Source organism: Pelodiscus sinensis, chromosome 2 (assembly GCF_049634645.1).
Source record: "Pelodiscus sinensis isolate JC-2024 chromosome 2, ASM4963464v1, whole genome shotgun sequence".
Lineage (NCBI taxonomy): Eukaryota > Metazoa > Chordata > Testudines > Trionychidae > Pelodiscus > Pelodiscus sinensis.
Window position 1 is genome coordinate 137572901 of NC_134712.1, and position 24648 is coordinate 137597548.

Here is a 24648-nt window from a genome sequence, read left to right on the forward strand (position 1 = left end):
AACTACACATGCCAAAATAAACAAGATGTGATCATTCATCCATCTTAAAAATTGGTGTTTGTTCACCTACTTGCTAATTTGGAAAATTTAGTAATTCACAAGTACCTCCTGGGCCTTAATTACTGTTAATTAGCAAACTTCTAATGTGCTGGATTCAACATACTGTTTTAAGTTGAAACAGCTCATTTATGCAATAGACATACTGGGCTAAATTCTACAGTGCCTGGAATTATGCTGAAGTCACTAGATAAGCTTAGTTTATAAAATAATAGGGCTGTCAAGCAATTAAAAATTAATCATGATTAATCAGACTGTCAAACAATACCATTTATTTAAATATTTTTGGAGATTTTCTATATTTTCAAATACTGTATATTGATTTCAATTGTAACACAGAATACACAATACTCACTTTATATTTATTTTTATTACAAATCTTTGCACTGTAAAATCTAAAAGAAATAGTATTTTTCAATTCACCTAAATACTGTGTGTCATGAAAGCTGAACTTACAAATGTAGAATTAGGTACAAAAATAACTAAATTCAAAAATTTAAAACTTTAGGCTACGTCTACACTACAAGGTTTTTGCACAAAAACCGGTGGAGCGTCCACATCTCAAGCGCGCTTTTGTGTGAGTAAATTGGCAGAAGAGAGGGTTTTTGCTGGTAGAGTTATTCCTCTCCCCATGAGGAATAACTCCTTTTTGCACAAGAGTTCTTGCACAAAAAGGCAAGTATGGATGTTCTGCAGGGGTTTCTTGTGCAAGAAACCCCTATCGGGAAAAGCACAGGTGCTCTGATGGCCATTCTGTGAATGGCCATCAGAGCTTTCTTGCGCAAGAGCGTCCATGCAGTGTGGACACTCTCTTGCGCAAAAGCGATGTGCTTTGAGGTGTGGACGCATTTTTGCGGAAGAAGTTTTTGTGCAAAAACTTTTGTGCAAAAGGTTTATTCCGCAAAAACCCTGAAGTGTAGACAAAGCCTTAGAGATTACAAATGAACTAAATACTATTTCGTATTCAGCCAACTGCTCAGACAAATACATTTGTTTACATTTGCAAGAGTGCTATGGTAAGAGACTAGGAATGTGGGAGTATGAGGGACTCAGGGCAGAGGGTTCAGGTGTATGGTGGGCTCAGGGTTGGTGTGGGAGGGTGCCGGAGAGTTATAACACTGCGGCCAGGAGGGGGCGGGGCCCAAATTGGGGGCTTGTTGGCCAGGCTTCATTTTTAAATAAAGTAAAATAGTATGTCCAACACAAGGTTTCAACATTGTCTTTATTTATGGCAGGAGTAGGGTATCTTTCCTGGGTCGGGGGAGGGGGGGGGGTGGAGGGGACTGAGTTTGGGTGAAGGAGGTAGTTGTGACCCAAGGCACAGGATTGGGGTGAAGGATTTGGATTGTGACTTAGGGCAGGGGATTACAGTTTCTTCCCAGCTCACAGTTTGTGAAAAACAAATGGCCCTGCAGCTGCTTTTTCGAATGGAGCATGGGGGCAGGGCAAGCAGGGAAGTCTGCCTGGGGGTTCCCTGCTATGTCCATGGCCAGCTTGCTTTGACCAGATCCGTTGTAGCACCAGTGCAGGCTCCCTGCTGTGGGGGGAGCAAGGGAGGCTGGGCTTGAGCGTCAAAAGAGCATATCTGGTTCACGAGCCATAGGTTGCCGACCCCTGCTATAACTGCACTGCTCAAGGAGTGTGGGTTTCCTATGCTCTCGAATGATGTGGTTATACTCACATATGTTTGTAGTGAAGCCCGGGGCTAAGATACCAACGGGTGAGGTTTACACAAAGCCAAGCAGTCAGCATGGCTGATGCAAAGACGATGTGAGGATTTCAAACAGGAACTCCAAGCTAATTAAGTTATTTGGCTTGTTGATAGAAGAGCTTCCACAATCAGATATCTTTTTTTGGGAAAAGCATTTGTCTATAATGCAAAGCTTTCCAAAATGTTAATCAAAAGCACCTGCGCACTTGAAAATCAAATGCAGCAGACATCAATGCTTTCCCTGACTTTTACCTAGACATCCGGAACAGACGTAAATAACTCAAAGGAAAGGACCAGTTCATCTCCATATCATGTTATCAAATATTAAAATAAATCATGACAAAGAATATATGCTTTTGAATTTAAAATAAAATTAGTGAAACAAGCTTGCACTTCCGATTCTGAGGAAAAAGTCCCGGAGAAGGATCTTCAGCTTAGTTGCCCCAACCTCCTCAAGGGACAAGGAGCTGGAGATGACCTCTGAAAGAAAGTAGTTCCCAGGACTTGGAAGGCAGCACCTTCCAGAGGGCAAAGAGGTACTAATGGGCGAAGAGAGGGTAAACAACCTGGGAATGCCTGGTTTCCATTGCTCACCCAAATTAAAGTTAGGCATTTTGCAGCATGTCCCCTTCCCTCTCCTACTGAATCTCAGCTTCTTCTGCCATCCCCTCCTCCTGCGCTTTCCCCTTCCACAGTCCAGTTGCTCACTTGAAGGTTCCCACAGCTCTTGTGAAGGGCGGAGAAACAATCAGGTCCTGCTTCGCACTGTTTATGACAGGGGCATGGCACTGCTTCCTTTCTTTCCATCCTTCCTAATGGGGCAGACTGCTGGGCGGGGCTAACCCAGCAGCAGTGACTGTAGAGGAGGAAGAGATTATTCTGTCAACTCATGGACTCTGTGGTGGACCTGCAGGTGAGCTCACAGTAGTGAGCTGCTCACGTTACCTGGGTACTTTGTCCCTTACAGAAATTGAGGGTGACAGAGATCTTGAGCCTACGACGCATGTTAAGTGGATAAACACTAATGAAGACTGGATCTTTCTAATCCCAGCCTTGCCTCCTACCCTTTGCATGCACCCTTTTTTGTCTTTCTCATTTCTCCTGATGGCAATGCTCCCAGTTTGGTGTCTGATACAGACACAAAATCCAGGCGATTCCAACAAACAGACATTACAGTTTGCTCAGACACCACTGCCAGGGGAGCCAACAGCCTCTGTGGGTCCCTGAGCAAGATGAGCAGTGGAGTAGCTCTGTGCTCCCAAAAGGGGCAGAGCCTCAGATGGAAGGGGCGCAGCTGGGGCAGCTGCACCACCTGGAGTGTGGTGCATTTCCCCCAGCCCTCAGAGTTGCACAGTGTTCTGGTCATCATTGCTGCTGTGGGTAGCAGCAGTAGCTGCTAGGAGCTCTGGGCCCCTTTGACTTGCCAACCCTAAGGCAACTGCCACCTTTATCCCCCCCTCCCCCCTTTGGCAGGCCTGACCACTACATAAGTAATTTGCACTTCCTGATATGGACCACTAATGGGTCTCTTAAAGACAAATTCCCACGAGCTGATCCCACTCATTTGGCATCTACCTCCCTTTTCCCTCTTCTTCCCTCTCCAGGTTGTCTTGTTCGTCTTTAACATAAATCCCACAAATTAAATTCATCACTAGGTCCTATATTATTACTTTTAAAACAAATTTTGTTTAATTATTCATTAAATTTTAGAATCAGGGTCAACTGTTTTCCACAAACACCGTCTTAAATAAAATTGTGCTTGTACATCTGTGGAACAAACAAATATAAAGAGCTACGAACACAGAAAATGTATATTGTCTGATTCACTCAAAATGTTAAAAATTCTCTTTATCCAATAAGATACATGCATATGCACACACACTCTCCCCATCTCTCTGACCACAAAACTGAAATTAGGTCATCTCAAAGAGTTTCTTTTTACTCTGTTCTGACTTTCTTTATATATGTTATCATCGTTCCACTTATCTATTCTAATTACATTGCCTGTCCCCAATATTAGAAATCTTGTAGTAAGCATAGAGGCAACAAATTAGCAAAATGGAAAGTTTTAAATGTTTTTTCATACCCTTAATAGCATTAATTAAAACAAATCTGAGGAAACTGTTGATGTTTAAAACACAGCACACATAAAGCAATAATATGTTAATATTCCTAAGTGTTTCCAAAGATTCATCTAGTAGCTGGATCTTGTCCATTTGAGAAATGGGTTTGAAGATAGTTGAGAAAAATAACTAACAGAACTATCAATCTACTTTTTTTTTTAAAAGGGAGGGCCATTAAAGCATGCCAAATCAATTTTTACTTTGCTTGGCATGATAGCTTGGGGGGCTCAGTGCATCACAGCACATACATCTAAAGCTAATTTCAATCACAGTAAGCTTGAGGGTGAGAATACAAATCTGGTTAGGTGAACAGATGGTGCTACTCTGTCAGGAAGCGTTGCAATAGCATATACGAGAAAGCAGACTCTGGATGGCTTGTTTTCTTTAACACCTGAGCTGAGAAGTGGAGCTGTGCAAACCTGGCACAAAGCCAAAGCCATCAGTGGTTCACTGGCATCTTCTGCCATTTTTTTCCCACACTGGATACCTGCTAATGGGCATGGAAAAGTAGAAACGTTTTGCCGTGCAGTACTTTACTATTAGGTCTTACCACAAACTGAAATGATGGAAGGAAACACTGTCCTTTACCTACCCATCAAACAGGGACATCTCTACCAAAATGCAAAATACACAGCCACGCAGGGCACCATGAAATTAGGGCACCAAATTTCACAGTGCCCTATGCAGTTGTGTGCTGTGTATGGAGCAATGCTGCCAATCCCTCGCTCTTCCACCCCTGCAGGCTGCATCCAGCAGGGCCATCCTGTGGCCTGGGCATTGCTGAGGAACTTGGTGCCAGCAGCAGGAGTTGGGCCTGCCCCCAAACTCACTGGCGGCAGAAAGTGAAGCAGCCTGGCTCCAGCCTTCTCAGCAGTGCCAGCTCCCAGCTGCATCACTCTGCTTCCTGCTGCCAGTGGGTGTAGGGGCAGCCCCTTCTCTTCCCCCCAGGCTCCGCCCCAGAGCAATGTGTCTGGAAGCTGGCAGAGTGGAATGGGCTTGGTCCAATTTGCTCCACTTTCCACCACTGCTGGTGAGTGAGGGGGTGTGCTTAACCTCTGTTACCTCTCTGCCCTGCTCCTGCCCCTCAGAGCCCAGGTTCTGCCCCCCTGAGTTCCTGCCCCTGCAGCCTTTTAGAGCACCCCCCCCCCAATGGAGAGCCTTCCCTCCCCCATGGAGGGCACAGATGCTTGGGCTGCATAGAGCGCCAGAACTGCTTGGGAAGGCCCTGCCATCAAAGATGAAACACCACAGCTAAGTATCCCTTTTGATTGGTTATGAAATAATTACTCTGCTAAATATATTTTAGTACAGTTCAGTTCCCTGAAGAATTTCACGCTTCGCTTTATGAAGATTTTCTTTAGTTCTTTCTTATATACCTTTAAGATCCTCGAGAAGCTGGTCTACAGCCCACTGAAGGCAAATGGGAGTCTTTCTATTGACTTCCATGGACGTTTCATCAAGCAGAAAAGCAATTGATACAGAGGCAATTAGAGAGTGGCATTTCCTCAAGTTTTTTAAAAACTTTCCCCTTGATAGCTAGGTTCTCCTGACAACAGCAGCAAATGCACCACTCAAATATAGCTCCATATCACCACTAGAGGAAAACAATCAATTTCTAGGTATATTCAGGTCTATTCAATCATCTCCTTTTTCCTCCTCCCAAGCCTGCATCTTGCTTCCTGGATGACAAAATACAAACTATTTTCCACTTTCTATCGCAAGGTACCATGCCACGGTAAAATGATCACAAAGAAAATAATCACTCCTATCAATATGGGCTGATTGCTAAAATGATTGTTTTGAATAGTATGCCCAGCCCATCTGGGTTCATCACAGAGTAGCGGATATTTAATAGTCTGACCTCATTCTTCAAGTTCCTGGCCAAGAAGTGTTCAGCCACGTGTGCAGGAAGCACGTTCTCCAGCAGCACCCGATTCAGGTTCTCCATGGTCTCAATCTCCTCACGCTCTTTTTTGAACTTGTTCTTCCACAGGAAGTCTAACCTACAGTAATATTCATTCTGTTACAAGAGGACACAGAAGTAAAGAAACAATAGGCATCTTGTCCTGCTTGAGTACAGGTTTTCAGAGACAAAATAAGCACAGTACACCCTGCTTAAGAGGCTCCCTATTATCAGAGTTCTCTTGTATATGTAGCCACTCTGTCGTGGCCCATACCCACTGAAATGATTCCCAAGTACCTACACTTTAACGTATGTTTTATCTCCCAACTTAGTAACGTCAAAATATGTGCCACTAGCAACAAACCCCACAGGGGTTTGCCTTAAATGATAGGGAACTTGCTTTTTAAAATTTGACCATGCCTTTCACTTCACAATTCAAAATTTATGATAGAATGAATTTGGAATTACTAAGTAAGGTAACTTGTTGGGATGGAGGCAAACTGGGGTCTAAAACACAGGATTTCTTTTGTGATATGGGAGACAATGTGGGTGAGGAAATATCTTTTTTTGGATCAACTTCTGTTGATAAGAGAGATAAGCTTTCAAGCCACAGAGAGCTCTTCCGTGGGTCTGGGAAATGTACTCCGAGTGTCATAGCTAAATGCAAGGTGGAAAAGATTGGTTAGCATAAGTAGGTAGCACATATTCTAAGGCCATGTCTAGACTACAGAGAAGATCAACACTGTGGCATTCAATCTTCTGGCGTTCGATTTATCAGGTCCATAAAGACCTGGCAAATCTAACACTGAGGGCAACCCAATCAATACCGGAACTCCTATTCCTTCTGAGGAGTAAAGGAAGTCAGTGGGAGCATTTCTTCCATTGACCTCCCACTGTGGGGATGGCGCTCAAGCTCGGCTCAATGTATGTCAATGCTAGCTATATTATTTACATAAGCTGACCTTTGGGTGTAGTTTAGACCTGGCCTAAGAGACCATTCAAGGTACAATTAGTGTCTCTCTCACCAATAGCAATTGGTCTAATAGAAGATATTACCTCACCCACCTTGTATTTTTAATATCCTGGGACCACCACAGCAACAACAACCCTTTGTAACAGTTAAGAACACAACATACCTATACTCATTGTCTTTGGTTCATGTAATCAGCCTGATAAAGAGAGTGTACTACAAAAAAAAGCAGTTGATCAGTGCAAATAAGACTAGCAATGTTTGAGTATGGACACAGTTTCATAAAGCAAAAGAGTAACAAAACTGAAAATATTAAAGGGATAAAGTCAACTTGGATTTTTTTTTAATTGGATATTTTAAAATCTTTTGAATTAAATTGCCCATAAAATATATATCCTAAATCACTTTAAAAAAAGATGCATATCAGTTTTTCCTCTCCTCTACAGTGTTTATAAAGGTTTTTTTGGCAGCCCCAAGAACAATATCTAAAATGACTTGGCTTATGCTGTAAACAAATTCAGTTGCCCACTAACCCGGAGATACAAATAGGAGAGCAGATCCTTCCCAAATAACATTTATTTTCAATGGTAGTAGATCAATGATAGATTAAATCCCACCATATGAGTAGATTAGAGTATATAGTATATATTATTTTCTTTTCAACCACAGCATCTCCATTTTAATTTCCCATGCTGTTCTAAGTCTCTTCATTGCTTTCCAATTTCTTGTGACTTGGCAATGATCATGTATATAGCTGAGAAATTTCATTTTATTTAGTGGCTTCCTGACTCTTGCACAGTGCCATGCCTTGAGAAGGAACATTTTCTGTTATAGCTAGACCCCTGAATACTGGCATCTACCTTGATAGACATGGAGAGCAGAAATTCCTAAATCTAGGTAATTCACAATACCATGGAATTATGATTGTTGTTACAGAGTTATTGTGGTATGTTGTGCAACTGTCAGTTCATCATAGTGACTTTATTGTACAGATATTGAAGCATGTGCTTTTATCCATTTTGGAGATGTGTGCCAGCTTTTTCCATTAGATTAACATATTTTAGGATAAAACCAATCTATTATTTCTATAGTACATTTAAAGACAGTGTGGGCCCAATTATGGTCTAATTTAGACTGGTATAAGTCAAGAGCAATTCCAATGTAGGATGTGGAGCTCTAGCAGTATAAAACTGTTCTGAGGGCTGAAAAAGGCTCTTAGACATTGCACTAAAGAACAAGATTATGGACTGAATGCATTCTTCAACTGCTACTTAATAGACTTAGTAACCTTTCACACAAAAATGCATATACATTTTCTGAATGGAAGATTGCTGCCACTATATATACTGATGCATAGTCGTGTTTTGAGACTACAGTCTGAGATATTAAAGCAACAGAATGAGACATTCTTACAATGATTTTATGTAGTTTCAAAGGATATGTGGATAAATGACAGTGGAATGAAAAGGGTACATGTAAACATATACTCTAAGGCTATGTCTACACTTGTGCCTTCTTGCGCAAGTATGGCCGTTCTCATGCAAGAATCCGCAAAGCGTCCACACTGCCTGCCCGCTCTTGCGCAAGGAAATTTACAGTACGACGTGGTAAGAGAAGGTTTAATGTGCAAGAGCTACGCTCTTTTTTAAACAGATGTAAGCCCTCTTGCTCAGGAGCTCTTGCACAAGAGGGCAGTGTGAATGCTCGGCAGGGATTTCTTGTGCAAGAAAGCCCTATGGCTAAAATGTCCATCAGAGCTTTCTTGCACAAGACAGCATCCACACTGCCATGGGTGCTCTTGCGCAAAAGCACAGCTCGCACATGGCAGTGTGGACGTTTTCTTGCGCAAGACATTCTTGCGCAAGAGGCCGCCAGTGTAGACACAACCTAAAAGGAAATAGTAGAAGAAAACCTGCCTCAGTTTAACAACAGTATAATAATCAATGCACTGGAACTGGCTTTAGATACCAATGACAAGCAAGGACAGAGTACTATGCACATATTTTAGATACAGAGCAAAAGGAAAAACTGAAAGAATTAAATTCTTTGTCAGATTAATTAACTTTTCCACATAGATCTGTCTGCTGTGGGAGGAAGAATGTAGGTTTAAATTAAACTGAGCGCTAGACATATAATGTCACTGCAACCAAAATGAGAACAACTTTATTCATGCAAGTTAAATGGGTCTTAGTAGTTCAGCAGGATCATGCTGTCCCAGCTACACTGAACAAGCCAAGAATTTGCAGCTTGTGAGGGAGCTATATGTATTGCTATAGAGTGTTTTCAAGTGGTAAACAAAATAAACTAGAGTGGGAAGAGATAAATGTGTGGCGAGGCAGATTTTAAAGGAGCAGAGAACCTGTACACAATTCACCTTTGCTAGGATTCTATTGTTGACCTCTGCAGTCATTCTTTCCACCAAATGACAATTCCTTATTACAAAGAATCAGTTTATGAACAATCTTGTTTCAAAATTGACCTCATTATGCAAAAGACATCAGTTACTTTTCTAGAATACCCATTTTACTGTCCAATTAAGAGAAGTACTCTTTCAATTCATTGCTGCAGTCATAGTAAAAAAAAAAAAGTGTCATTTTACAGTGAAAAACAAACAAGCTTTTCTACCCAAGCTCCTAATAAGAATGAAAGGAGAAAAGGCCACCAAGTATGATAATGCAGAATAAGTCTATTAAAAAACTGAAATACCAAAGCGATTGCTATAGTATAGTTAAAAGTAAACAAGAAAGCTGCAACACAATTTTGAAGTCATGAATTCTAAATATCCTATCAAATTTCAATGTTAATGATGTCAAACATCTGTGTTGAAAAGACTGGACTAGACTAGGTGCTTTGTGAACTGTAATATGCAAAAGGGCTTCTACTTTGTTTAAGGTATGTATTCAATAAATCATTTATTTACTGCTTTACTACTTTATCTTTTTAAATGTGAGATGCCATGGTAATATTGAGAAGGGCACTTTGACATCATCAACATTAGCTGTGACTTTAACAAGAAATGTTAGGAATTACTGCCAAAGTTGTGTACACTAAAACAGCATTCTTTCTGGGCTAGATTTATGAAGGAAACCTAAAGAGGCACTAAGTTAGGCACTAAGTCCAACATTTAAGCAACTGTGACACTGACAAAGACAGTGCTCAATTTCTTCCTAACACTGTACATGCCCATGTTTCCACTCATGAATATGTTTAAAGCCAATGAGCCTCACACCTAACCAGCTGTTCAGAGCTCTTGCTCATGCTTTAGTCTCAGAAGGCTTCTCAAACCTGGCATTCCCCTATCTATATTATGTGTGGAACCCAATCTGGTAGTTGTACTCAAACCCTACCCAACCCACACAAAAAACAGTTAGAAGGTCAGAAGTGAGAGTATGTATCGATCCCTAGTCCACCCAATAGCCAGGCACGCCTCTGAAACATGGAAGATCTAGTTTTGAATCCCCAGTTAACCTGATTTGGAGCAGGGATTTGAACCCAGATTTCTCACCTCCCAGGTGAGTGCCCAGACTGCCAAGCTAGTGTTCTCAGTATCTCTTCGGGTAGAAAAGTTATTCTACTTCGTATGTATAAATAATTAAATATTTATAGGAACAGGAACTGATATTATCACAACCTAGGTGCATAACATAAATACATTATAGGATATAACAGGATGGGTCTCTCTCTCACGCTTTCATTTTTTGGTGAGAGAGGCCTGACCTGGTTTAGTAGCCTAGATCCAGGAAAGGGTTTATAGCTATGAATTTGTGACTCCTGAGCAGAGGGAGGTGTCTCTCCCTGATTTGTCAGTCAGGCACCTTAGGCCCAGATCAGTGGGAGACAGGTGCTGAAGAAATTCTGTGAAGCACCATCCCTCTCCTCAGTATTTCTCTCCCAGTTAGTATAGGTGGCTCCCCACTCAGTTTGCTGGCTTCTGGGAACCCCTTTGTTTCGCATGCAACTGCCTCGGGGTAATGTAGGGGAGCCTGAGCACTCTAAGGCTGTGAACTTCACTTGGTGGCTGGCTGCCTACAGGCTAAGTGTTGTAATGTCATTTGTCCTCTTGGTGAATTTAGCCCTCTTTCCCTATGTACTTAGATCTTAGAAACAAAGGACTAGCTGCTCTCAGTTTATTTGTATTGACTTTGTTTTTAATGCTCATTTTTATTAGCATATCCACAGTATCACCAGTGTTATATTTAGCAAGGAAAAAATCCTGCTAAATCTTATTTTCATAGACAATGTAAAAACTAAGATTATTTCCTACTTTTGCCTGTTGGTCAGTGGTATCTCCTGAATGTTCCCACTCAGAGATTTGTGAATGTCTTGCAAGCCTCACAAGAGGAGTCCCTGCAGGTACAGTATCCTCTGTTTACTGAAGAGACCCAGCTTTCTTATTAGAAGGATCAGCTGCTTTCTTGGCTGTGACTCCTGACCTTGTACACAACAGAAAGGACTGAGAGAAAGTGCTGCCTTTATCTTTGAAGAACACAGCTCTACAGAGGAAGCTCACTAGAAGTAATAAAGGGTGATGAAGAGAAGTACTGGTAAAAGACTGACCCAAGTTTAGAATTTACAGCATACACCTACATTACTATACCACAGTGCAGCTCAGTAAAACACTGAATAGCTCTTTGTTTAGTTCAGCTAATAGGCTTTTGTGCTTTTCAAGTGTTTTTTCATGCCATATTATACATAAAAATCAAAGCACTTTCCACATTCACTTAAGCATGATTAACTCAATTTTACAGTTGGATTAACCAAATAAAGTGTATGTAAGGCAATATTACCTACAGCATAAAATGTGAGTTTATTGTACCAGTTATCAAGATTTTCTTCCTAGCTCAGCCATGAAATTCCTATGCAAGCTGTGGAATTACACTCAAACTTTGTAATCCTCAATTAGAATTCCTGGAATATGGGGCAAATCGTGTCAGTCCACCTTGGAATGGTGGTGTAAGTTCTCACTGAATGATGACTGCAGGGTTCATAGATTTATTAAGGATTATCAATGGAAGAGAGAGCGATACAAAGACCTGTGTTTTATTTCCCTAGATCCATGGAGAATTTTAATGGAAAATACAGCAGAAGTCACTATCAGACCATGGGGATTTCTTTTATTTTACAAAACCAGCCTGACACACATTGGAAGACTACAAGGAATAGATACTCCACTGCTGTGTGTTCTTTTTCCTTCATAGATAAACCATAAACATAAAATGACAATTTATGAAACTGCTTAACCACTCTGCTAAAAAACACCTCTAGCATGACCCAATATCAAAATCTACCTCTATTTCAAATTTTGCAATGCAGTGTGATTTAACTGGACAGATAGAAATGACAGACACTTGGGAAAAGTGTTAAGAGGAACAAACAATTTTAAAGTATTGTAATATCAAAATATATGCAACTGCTGTACAAACTATGTTTTGAAAAATTTGTAAGTGTCACTTAGGGTTATTTCTAAAAAATGTGAGGAATTTCTTCTTGTCTCTCTTTTTTGCAGGGAGGGGCAGAATGAGTTACAAGGGGACTCATGGTCAGCAGCGAGGGCACTGCCTTTTCCTTTCTGCCAGACCCATTTCCTGCAGCAGGGAAAGGCTCCTGTAGCTGGGAGGCAATGAGTCACTACATGACTTAAAATACTAATGCAGACAGGAGGCATGGCTTGGGCAAGCAAAGAGTCTGTAGGGTGCATACCACTTCCAGCAGGTATGTATCTATTCATCTAACCTCTGCCTCACAGTCTATCGTACTGCTTAAACTCATGTACCAGAGTACATACTATACATGCTGCTCAAAGAAATACACTGTGTCGATGAAGTTTTTAAGCTTTGGACAATTAACAGAGGATCAAATGCATACACATTTACATTGTTCAGTGTTCATGTACAAAAATTCCAGATGACCTGAATGGAAGCCAGACTATCCTTTACTAGCAAGGCTATGTCTTTGATGGGATTGAGAGCAATGGGGGCATCCCATTTCTTCTTGCCTCAGTATGTTGGGGCGGAGGTAGATGGCAACAGGGAGTGGGTGGGGCAGCGCTAGGTGCGCACCCCCATCCTGATGGCCTACAGAGAGAGAGTATGAGGAGGGTGCTTCTTCATTCTTGTTTCCACTCCTCTGCTTCCCATGCTGCTGGGAGAGCGAGAGGACAGGCACTCTTATATGGCATTCAAGTATGGGAACCAGTGTTCCCTCTAAGATGCCCAGCAGCACAGCTTCACTGGTGATTAATCAGCCCCACCCTGTCAGAGGCTCAGGACTCAGTGCACAGACTGACTGGGTGGGACTGATTAATCACCTGTGAAGCTGTGCTGCCATGCAGCTTAGAGGGAACACTGATGGGAACCTGTCCCATTCACTCCAACTGACATTAGACAGTAGTGTCTGGAGAGGATAACTAATAAGCTGATTAGCAGGTAGCCATTTTGTCTTTATTCTAGCCTCTTCTTTCCCCCATTCTTACCTAGTAAGATGGATCTCTTATGATGCCAGGGACTACAATGATCACCAAATTTTCTTTTGAGCCTGGAAGGGATTTTCCCAAATGGATGGTTGGCAAACTGCTATGTAGATTTTTTTTCCACATTCTAGCCAGCATTCTAGAGGTCTGCTTTTGGGAGCTGTGTATGGTTTAAATTACATTCATTGTAATGTTAGTGGATTCCATTAGAGCAGGTGTGTTACTATGTGTCTGATATGAGATGGCTTGCTTCAGTATGGGGTCTGAGCAGCAGACTGAGGTGGTATACCTCCATGCCTCATGTATCCTGTGGTTTCCTGTATCTGATCTCTCTTACCTCCTAAGTGGAGGAATGGACTGGGACTCTAGCTCCCAGCCCAAATCCCTGGGCAGGCCAGAGATATACAGGTTAATTCATTAATAGCTGTTTTAAAATTGCAGCCTCTATATTTAACCAAATACAGCATATATGTCTCATTGGGTCTGCATCATGGGTAATGATTGTGAAGAAATCAGATTGTAATATGCAACTCTAGCTAAGGAGTTATCAAGGTAATAACTAAATGGGAAGGTTGATGATATACATGTTGGACTTCCTTGGTCTGGCACCCTTGGGACCTGACCCATTCTGAAAGAGGTAATTTGTAAGATCTGGGGAGATTTCCTGCCAGTGGCCTCCCAGGATGCTCCTGCTCCCTGCAGCTGGCTCTACTCTGGCCCCACAACCATTGGGTTCCAGTCCTGTGGTTGCAGGGCTTGGAATTGGGTTCCATCCCACTGCCTCTGGGCTCGCTGGGGCTCCCCAAGGATGGAGCTCCCCAGCCGCTGTGGCCACGCTTCTCCCCTACCCGGCCAGGGATCTCTGGGGATGGGGCTTGCTGGCTGCTTTGCTTCTACTGCATCCTGGGGACAGGGATCACTGGTCCTGCTGCTGCCCCACCTAGCCCGGGCTCTTTGGTGACACGGCTCCCAGCCGGTTCACATTCCTGGGCACTGGACCAAAGTGTCCCATATTTAGGAGGTTCAATCTGTAGTACCAAGCAGTGTTTGAGTAAGAGAAATATAAATACATGTTAAATAAAATGCAAAATTCCAGATCAGGGCAATTTTCAGGGTCTGAAAATTCCAGTTTGCCAAAAGATTCACCTTACTTCTTTCTTCAGAGTAATCTAGCAATCTTGTAACCTAAATAGTTTTCAAGGGTAAAATTACAGGGGTGCTCAAATGAGGGGTTTATTAGGGAAGCTGGTTGGAATATTATTAATTTTGTACACAATGCCACTCTAAATGTATATGTACACATACACACACACACATATGCATTCAAATACAGTAATGCAGATGAAAAGAGCATGCTTCCTACCTGTCTACCAAGAACTAGTAATGTCACAAAAAATATACAGAGAGACACAGAACCCATTGTCTTCAGGTCTTTCAGTACTCCTGGCCTGTAAAACAGAAACAAAGCTAAAATGAATTGCTCAAAAAGGAGAAAAAAAACCTGTAATTTTAATCACAGTCTTGTCCCTCCCCCATTTCTACACTGTAAATTTCTACACTAAGAATTGCACAACTTTTTAGTACTCAAACTAAAAATTTAATAATAAAAATTGCCGTATTGTTTTGTGGAATATTACAGATATACTGCATTTATTTATATAATTGGCCCTGATTTTTAATGTATAATGTAAGCCTGGAGAATACTATTAAATTTAATATATTTAATGCTTTTCTTTGCTATTAATGAAGAGTTTCTGATTGCTTTTCAAGATAGCGGTTTAAGTGAGTTTGTGATGACAGCGCTATATTCTGTTTCCATACAGAAGTAACTATCTATGAGTGTGAAGTCTCATGAGTATGAAGAAGTGAAATGAAGTTATAAGGCATCAAGAGGCCTCTCAAACTCAGAACCACATTAGGCAAGACCCACATTAACCATTTCCCTTGGACAGCTTATTAAAACCCTCAGTTCCTTTGAGATGAGAGAATGTATGGTGAGGGATCTGGTTTACAATTCCAGAAGCAGATCTATATCAGCATGCCCACTGTTACTCCCACTGGTGGGAAAGTATTACGAAAAGTACTAGTATTGACACAACTGTGCAGGTAGTTAAAGGTGTATGTGAAATGTAACACATCAAGTGGTTCTGCAAATGTATCATGTGACTGCCAACTGCATATATGGTGTAATATATTGTGTATGGGTATGTCTACACTACAGCGTTAATTTGAGTTATCTTAATTCAAAATAGTTAATTTGAATTAAGATAATTCGAATTAACGTGTCTACATACAAAATGCAGCTCGAATTAGCATTTTGCTAATTCGAAATACTACATCCACACTGACTGGACACAGAATTGGATTTAAGGCCAGACAGAACCAGATCAGGCAGGGCATCAGGTCAGGAGTGTCTGTGTGTGGATGCTGCCTGACGCTACCTGACGCCTGTGCTTAAAGGGACACCTCCCCCCATTACCTGGGCAGCCGGTTCTCAGGTGTCCCTGCTTGCTTGCTTGCCTCGATGAGGGACAGCAAAGCATTTGTGTCTCTGCGTGCTCTGGTTGCCCTCACTCGGGACACCACAGCACTCAGCAACATGGAACTGGAGCTGCCCCTGGACACTCTGGTGCTTCTCGTGGACGTGTTGCTGCGAGTCTGGCAGCACTTTCTGCAGGCTGCCATCCTGGAATTCCATCGAGGGGCTGTCAGTATCCAGGAGGCCCTGTGGGAGAGCTTCCACCCTGAGGAGCATTAAGAGCCTCCCTGTTCTGCCCTACTTGGGGCTTGTGCCTCATTCCTTCCTCACGTCCTTCCACTTACCCCTCCCTAACCCCCCTTGCTGATGTCAAATAAAAACACATTTCTTGTAAAAAACAAACTCTCTTTATTGACCAAAACTGGGGTGGGAATGAGGGTGCGAGTGGGGAGGGGGAAACCTGGGAGGAGGGAGCTGGAAGGGGAGGAAGGAGGAGGAGAAGCTCAGGGTTGGAGGTCTTGCTGGACCAACTTGATTTTCATGCAAACCTGCTCCTGGGTTCGCATGTGGCCTTTGGTGGCCTGGCTGGCAGCTTTCCTGCCATAGTCGGCTGCATTCCTCCATCTAGTGCGGAGATCATGGATGCTGGGGGCATTCCCCCAAACCTGAGTATGGTCCACCCTGGTCTCCACCCTGGACCAGGAAGGCGCCCGCATTCTCCGGGTCCTGGCAGACTGGGGTGCAGTGGAGGGCTGGCTGCAAGTGGCTTGCTGGCTCATGTTTTGGGGCCACTGGGTTGGGGCAGAGACTGCTTGCTCTGGGCCAGCAGGCTTGGAGCTGGCACAGACAATGTGGCCAGAGTGTGCCCCTTTAAGGGCTTCGGGGCTGGGGGGAGGGAGAAGAGTTTTCCTGGTTTGGCCCAGAGTGGCCACCAGGGGAAACTTGGAAGGCTGTGCTTATTCCAAATTAGCTAATTCGAGTTTAGCGTTACTCCTCATAGAATGAGGTTTACCAAACTCAAATGAAGTGCCCCGCTATTTCGAATTTAATTTGAAATAGCGGTTTGCTTGTGTAGACGGTATGGAAGTTAATTCGGAATAACCGCTGTTATTCCGAATTAAATTTGCAGTGTAGACATACCCCTTATGAATACATCCCCTCACTATCCTGTTTGTGTGTTACACTTTGTATTTTCAAAGGCAAAAAGAAACACAATGCAAGTATGACTATTCTAATCAAATTCTTATTCCATGGTATCCTAGGCCATGTCTACATTAGACAGTATTTCAAAATTACTAAATTTTACTTAACTCCTGATTTAAGAAATTCGAACTAGTGTGTCCACACTACAGGGAAGCCTCAAAATTAATCTGAGGCAGGCACACATGCCTGTGACTTAGGGTGTGTCTAGACTACAGGGTTTTGTCGACAAAAGTAGACTTTTGTCGACAAAACTATACCTGCGTCTACACTACCACTGAGTTCTGTCGACATAACGTCGAGAGAACTAAGCAGTTTTGTCAACGCTGGTAAACCTCATTTTACGAGGCATAACGCCTTCTGTCGACAGAGGTGTTATTGCATGTAAACTGTCCTTTGCGTCTACACTACCAGGTTGACAAAGCAGCTTGCTTTGTCGACAGAACTCAATGTAGTGTAGATGCTCTTTGTCGACAGAAGTTTTGTCGACAGTATCTGTCGACAGAAGCCTGTAGACGTACCCTTAGTGTGGACACACAACCTCAGACTTAGAGCCTCAGACTTAGAATTAGTTCAAATTACTCTGGGGAGTAGTTATTTCAAAATAGCGGCACTGGAGCATCCACGCTACCTCTATTTTGAAATAACTATTTCAGAATTAATTCATTACTCCTGATAAAAAGTAGGAGAACAGATTTTGAATTCCGCAGCCAGTTATTTTGAAATAATGGGCTTGGTAGTGAGGATGATCCGCTTATAAATTCTATCTTGGGAGATTATTTCAAAATAAAGTCCTTGTGTAGACCAGGGCCCAGTGTCTTAAGACTTGGATCAGTGAAGAGCGTTAGACACTAAAATTCTACTCAAAGAACTCACGATTTTCTACCATGGCATATACACTGTCAACACATGCTATCTTGATGAGAATGTACTTTTTAAAAAAGGCAGGGGAGAAGTACCACATGCCCTTTCTACATTGTATGAGGAAGGTTGCAGAAAGTTATTATCTTGCCCATGGCAAAGACCCAACTAACTCAACACAAGTTATATATTCATTCACTTAAAAAGTCATTCCCAGTTATATCTATACCTTCGTCCCCTCAAAGAATAGTGTCTTCTCAGAATATCTCTCTTTGTTATCATGGCAAGATACAGAAAAGCTGCTAAAATTGACTGTTGGTCTACACTTTTCAAAATCAGTCATGCACATAATACATTGTTAACAACTACACAGTTAACACTAATGCTGGGAACAAATGATGGTTTGACTGCTACCAAAAACCACATTTTAACATGGTTCAGGTAACAAAGAACAAATGCCACACTCTTTTTTATGACAACGCAAATGAAACTACAACATAATACAAACACTAAATGATTTATGCAGTCTGAACAGGTTTATTTCTTTATAACACTGTTACATATACAATCAAGTCACATAGTTAGAACATAGGAGTCAGTTATCCTGAACTAGGATTTGTAGAATATATACATTTTTTCCCAAACAAGGCAACCTCTGTTCGGCTCTACTACACAAGCAATATTATTAATTGTCATTTTCCTAATAGTGTGCTTAAAAAAAACCCCAACAAACCAAAAAAACTACCAAACCAAAAATACAACTTACCTCTTCATGGTTTCCATTTTATACAGGAATGTGCTGTATTCATCAAGCTTGGAGCCATGAGTGTGCAGGAGGATGATATGGTAGCCTACCAATGCAATTAGCATTATCACCATTTTCAACTCATAATTTATCCGCAGGAAAACAGAACAGGATATCAGCCCCAGAATGCAGCTATAGATAAAGTACTGACACACAGAAACCAAACAAGACAAATATTTAGGATTCGACCTTGTGAATAGTAACTGGTGAGAAAAAAAACAAACTTGTAATGCAATGTCTACATTAGCTTTACAAACATGATTAAAAACCCATATAAATTAAGAAATCTTTCCTGACTACTAAATAATCAAACAGAGCCATGGGCACATTATGGCCAGGAATCACTAAATATATAACAAGGATGTCTTTGATAAAATTATAACAAATCAATACTATTCTCACTTGGTTCAGACTCACACTAGATATGTCATTAAGAGATTCCTTAAATCCACATCCCTGTAAGTTGTGTTCCTGCCCAGCAGTTTTTTGAGCTCTGCTCAGAAGTTTCAAGGTCATGCCCAGGCAGGGAGCTCTGCTGATTTGCAGGGGGAGGGGTGTCTCACTGAGCAAGCAGCTAAATGGAGCTAGTTGCCTGCTTAAATTGAGGAGCTCCAAGAGCTGGTAAAAAAGGAGAAAAGGAGACAAGTAGTAGGTAGGGGGAGTGAGTAAGTAAGTAATTAATTTGCTGATGAGGAGTCAGAGGGGAGGGGAGTTTAGAGCGTCCCTCTGCAGGAGGAGAGAGAGGTAGAAACTCTGCACTCTTACACCTCCTGGGAAGGGGGAGAGAAGGGGCTGAATGCATAGGGATAGGTGGGAGAAAGAGAGGGTAGATGGTTGCTAGTGAGGTGGAGGCAGGGGGGCAGTTTGTTTGCAGTGTCTGACTAGCTGCAGTCCTCTGTCTGACAGTTGAGGGAGGGAACAGGTTGCAAGGAAAGTGTGTGCGCCAGGCCATTTGCATGATTGCATTTCAAAAAAAGTTTGCATAAGGTGGTAATGACTTAAAAGAAAAATGTTCTTTTAATAGAATAAACTAAAAAAAAACAACAAATAGTCTGGTAGCACTTTGTAGACTAACAAAACATGTAGATGGCATCATGAGCTTTCGTGGACACAGCCCACTTCAGATAACTCGGCTACCCCGTGAAGCTTTTAAGAGAATATTTTTTTGTTGTCAATATCTAAAACTCTCAACTGAATAATTTTTTAAAAATCTGTGTTACTAATTAATACATGGCATACTGTATTGCATTAAGGCCAGATCTTTTCTATTTGGTAGAGTTTTGGCTTTTATGAGGAGTCAAAAGTAGCAAGCACTAGCTTGGGCTGGTAGAAAGATTGATACATATACTCCAAGGGTAGTGTTAATTTTCTTTTTTATTTAATTTCATATTAAACATCATAGGCATTGCTCTGTGTTAAATATCCCTTGTTTTAACATGTTTTCTTCCACACATATGGACTTCTTAAAATTGTGTGTGTGTGTTTTATTTGTATTGGTGGTGCACATCCACACACACAACCTCAATATTGGTGTTGCACATAGGAAATTTCAAACCACCCAAAAGAAAATTCAACTTGCCCAAGGATAGAAAATGTTAGCAGGAACACTGCCCACATCCCCTCTTCATGCCTATTCTTCATCAACTCACTGACACTTACTTTTTCCTGCAAATTTCCAAGTAAGGGCATGGGGCACAAGATTTAACAATGCTCAGACTGGGAGGGCTGTACTTGCCCTAGTGCTTACTTGTGCCCTTGCATGGCATACAATGAAACTGGAATGCAACTAATTACCTTGTACATCATTATCTGTAAGGTAAGGATTTGCAGGAAAATGTCCAAACTGTCTGCAGCTACCTACTCAATGTGGACCTTGTTGTGACTCAGGGATTTGTGTATTCACATTGTACACACTATTGCAATAACATCTGAACAAAATATGCCTTATTATGAGGTATCATATGAAATTTAATAACACATTGGTTATTAATATAAATTGTAAAATGCATTTCTTAATACTGTGAAGTTATGAATTCCTTCTGTATGACATTTCTGAAACATGTTTAAGACCAGAGCGATAAATAGGTTATTCCTAGACTAAGGGATCTGGGTTTAATCTAAAGTTTACATATTTGCAGTAAAACACATGAAGCTAAACTTGCAGGGGTTATTCTGATCCTGAACTTGCAAGATAGAGAATAAGCATGGCCCCACACATCAACGAGACACAAAAAACTAGGGATATTAGATATTGTGTAACTGGATAGTTGTGTAACCACATAAAATCTTAGGGTGTGTCTAGACTACAGAGTTTTGTCGACAAAAGTGAACTTTTGTCGACAAAACTATACCTGCGTCTACACTACCGCTGAGTTCTGTCGACATAACGTCGACAGAACTCAGCAGTTTTGTCGACACTGGTAAACCTCATTTTACGAGGCATAACGCCTTCTGTCGACAGAGTTTCTGTCGACAGAAGGTGTTATTGCATGTAAACTGTCCTTTGCGTCTACACTACCATGTTGACAAAGCAGCTTGCTTTGTCGACAGAACTGAATGTAGTGTAGACGCTCTTTGTCGACAGAAGTTTTGTCGACAGTATCTGTCGACAGAACTTCTGTCGACAAAAGCCTGTAGTCTAGACGTACCCTTAGTGGTTACACTATTTGATAGTCCCCAGAGGTGGGGCTGGGAGCCAGTGCACTCACAGCCCCATTCCTGATCAGAGGCAGCAGCGTGGGGTGGCAGGCAGGAGCTGGTCCACCAGGGGAGTTCAGTTTTAAACCATTTTTGATGTATCAATCCTTGAAAAAAATAGTAGTTTTCACTATTTGAAAGTTTCTTCGCCCCTCTACATGTATATCTTCAGTATAGACACAGTTTGAGCTTTTTAGATTCCCTCATTTAATGTTAATGTTTGTACATCCAAAAAGGAACACACAGGCCAAGAAACTTTGTTAATAAATAAAGGAACAACATTTAGAAATTCAGAGCCCATTTGCAAATGTTGCTTCAATGGGTGTCTGTCTCATACAAGTCAAGAAGCCAAAAATGTAGGTACCTCAGATTGCGGTGTAGTTTTGAAAATGTAGCCTTAAAGTTTGTCTCTCATTTCTTTGGGTATGCCTACGCTACAGCCTATGTCAGCATAACTTATGTCTAAGGCTACAGTTTTTTTTCATGGAGGTCACAGAAGTCATAGAATCTGTGACCTTTGTGAGTTCAGTCCCAACAGCCCGGAACTGTGGGCGGTGGGTTCCCTGAAGCTCCATGCAGTCACAGCTGGCAAGGATACTCCAGAGCTTAGACTCACTGAGGGCGGTGGGGGACTAGTGGAAGAAGACACTGCGGTTCTATGAGTGACGCAGAGCAGAGCGACAAGCAAGACATCAGCCTGAAGGGGTGTCCTGCTGAGTGTCAAAGCTAATTCCCAGTGTGAGCAGCAGGAGGCACCATTGTGGTGAGTAAACACCATTACAGGATTTTCATATCAAAGACTGCTTTCCTTCCTGGTGTACCTCACCACTAGTCTTCTTCACTCTCCTGCAGGGTACAGAATACCCAGACAGCAGCTATTTTGAAGCCACAGAGCTGCACTGTTGCCAACTCTTGTGATTTTATCATGAGACTTCTAGAAAAAGAAGAAATAAGCTGATAGCCCACATGGTTGTGGAGGAGAATTTTGAAAGTATGAATTCAAAGGGCTCAACAACTAGAGACACATAAAAAGAACCGCAAATATATTATAAAGAAATCTCATGGTATTCTGGGAGCAGAATAATTAATTTTGAACATTTGGAGTTGACAATACTGTAATTGTGACTATATTCTGTCTCTTATGGAAGGAGATCATGTGGGTCTAAAAAATACAAATTCTGCATAACTTCTAACATTTGGAAACAATTTTTAAGCCTCCTAACAAGCCAAAAAGACTAGCAGTCCCTTTGCTGCTGATTAAGTATTCCCTGACAAATCTTGTGTATCAGCAGGATGCACAGTAATGTAACTAAGAACACCTCAAATGGCAGCAAAAAATATTAACTAACGTGGTTCCAAATAGGGCTCAGTTCTTCTGGGATTGACGCAATTTAAACATCTCTTATTCATTCATTTTAGACGACATATTCAAGAGATCTGTCAGTTTCACTTTTTATAAGTAACAGGAAGTTTCTCTGTGGGTGTAATGTTTAATGCCATTATACACGTATCCAGAAGACTGACTTTTAATTTTAACAAAAGAAAATGTTTTGCCACCATGAGTGTTCAATATATCATTCAATAAACATGGAGCAGTTTTTTCTATACATTTTTAATTTTTGGAAATCAACAATTATTAATCATTCAAAAGGATTTTCTCTCTCTCTTGCTGCCTTTATCAAGTCAGAAATGGTGACCTCTGAAATACTTAGTGTGGGTAAGGATGGAACTACTATATAATTAGGAGGTGTTTAATAAATAAATAAGAAAGAGGAGTGTTAAAACCTTTATTCTGCCATAAATTATTCATTGTACCTGAATTATTAACAAAGCAATGACAATATTTTTGTCTATTTCTGTCATAAATGTTAAGCCCATTTATAAAGTGATAGACAATATAGTTTCTACATTTAAAGAATGGGGTTTGATATTATTTAAATTTTAAAACTATGAAACAGCAGTTACTATAAATAGTTGCAAAACCACGAAGACCTGGGTATCTTCGTAAAATACTGGATAGTGCCAAGACATCTTAAACTTATCCTTTGTTTTGGTGAAAGAACATCAAGGAAATATAAAGCACAATAAAATAACATAGCAAAGTGAACATAAAATGTTACTGTTTAAAATAAAATAAAATAAAATAAATGAGTGGATTGACAGTTTTTCCAGGTATATACATACAGAGGACCTGGGAAGATTAAGATTAGTTTATTTACAGCAAAAGCTCTTTAATCATATCCATTCAGATGAAAGAAATGTGCTACTAATAACCCATCAGTTCACACTAACAGATCCGGAAATAAATGTTTTACACCTCCTTAAATATTCTTGGGTGCTAGAACTCCTTGCAAAATTTCAATTCCAGTTAAAGAAGAGAGAAGACGCTTTCATAATTTTTGCAAAAAAGTCCCCTTTTTAGGCCCACTGACTAAAAAATAAAAATGTGCACAAAGTTTATCCCCATTTAGATTAGCTGCTTTCACATCAACAAGTTAAAATTGATGCAAGTTGTAAGAAGTGAGCCCTCCAATCAGGCACTGATGATTAAAAATTTCTTTCAGAATAAATTAAAATTATGTTTATAATTAACATGTTAATGTTAAACTAGTTAATCTTTACAACACCGATCTGAATTAGGGTATGTCTACACTACCACCCTAGTTCAAACTAGGGTGGTTAATGTAGGCAATCGAAGTTGCAAATGAAGCCCGGGATTTGAATTTCCCGGGCTTCATTTGCATCTTGCCGGGCGCCGCCATTTTTAAAGCCCCGCTAGTTTGGACTCCGTGCCCACGGGTACACGCGGCACGGAGTAGGTAGTTCGGATTAGGATTCCTATTTCGAACTACCGTTACTCCTCGTGGAACGAGGTGTACCAGTAGTTCGGAATAGGAAGCCTAATCCGAATTACCTATTCTGTGCTGCGTGTACCCGTGGGCACGGAGTCCGAACTAGCGTGGCTTTAAAAATGGCGGCACCCGGCAAGATGCAAATGAAGCCCGGGAAATTCAAATCCCGGGCTTCATTTGCAACTTCCGTTGCCTACATTAACCACCCTAGTTCGAACTAGGGTGGCAGTGTAGACATACCCTTAGTAATTATTGTCATTTTATAGATTGGAAAACTATGACAAAGATCTTGAATGGCTTGCCCAAGGCCACAGTGGGAGACAGAACTTAGAGAATTTAGGTCAAGAGAAACATTACATCATCTAGTATAACCTAGTATATATCACCTTATTAAATGTTACCCAGTTACCCCTTTACTGAGACCAAAAACTTGTGTTTGGCTAAAACATATTTTTCAGAAAGACACCTCATCTTGGTCCGAAGACATCAAGAACTTGAGATTCCACCACCACTCTTTGTAG

At 41.2% G+C, this 24648-nt stretch overlaps 1 protein-coding gene and 1 long non-coding RNA gene across 6 annotated transcripts in view; one reads left to right on the forward strand and one right to left on the reverse strand.

The window, feature by feature from the left end:
• LOC142827224 (uncharacterized) overlaps positions 1 to 15177 on the forward strand; it is a 55789-nt gene extending 40612 nt beyond the window's left edge. For both annotated transcript variants that reach the window (XR_012901810.1, XR_012901809.1), the window contains 2 exons: positions 12271 to 12476; positions 15057 to 15177. This is a non-coding gene — a long non-coding RNA (uncharacterized LOC142827224). The remainder of the gene's footprint in view (positions 1 to 12270; positions 12477 to 15056) is intronic.
• Positions 1 to 24648, reverse strand: part of ADCY2 (adenylate cyclase 2) — a 361616-nt gene that overhangs the window by 18901 nt on the left and 318067 nt on the right. For all 4 annotated transcript variants that reach the window (XM_075921497.1, XM_014573081.3, XM_075921498.1 and 1 more), the window contains 3 exons: positions 18540 to 18724; positions 14597 to 14681; positions 5753 to 5911 (listed from right to left, as the gene is read on the reverse strand). In XM_075921497.1, the coding sequence (XP_075777612.1) occupies positions 5753 to 5911; positions 14597 to 14681; positions 18540 to 18724 (429 nt within the window). The remainder of the gene's footprint in view (positions 1 to 5752; positions 5912 to 14596; positions 14682 to 18539; positions 18725 to 24648) is intronic.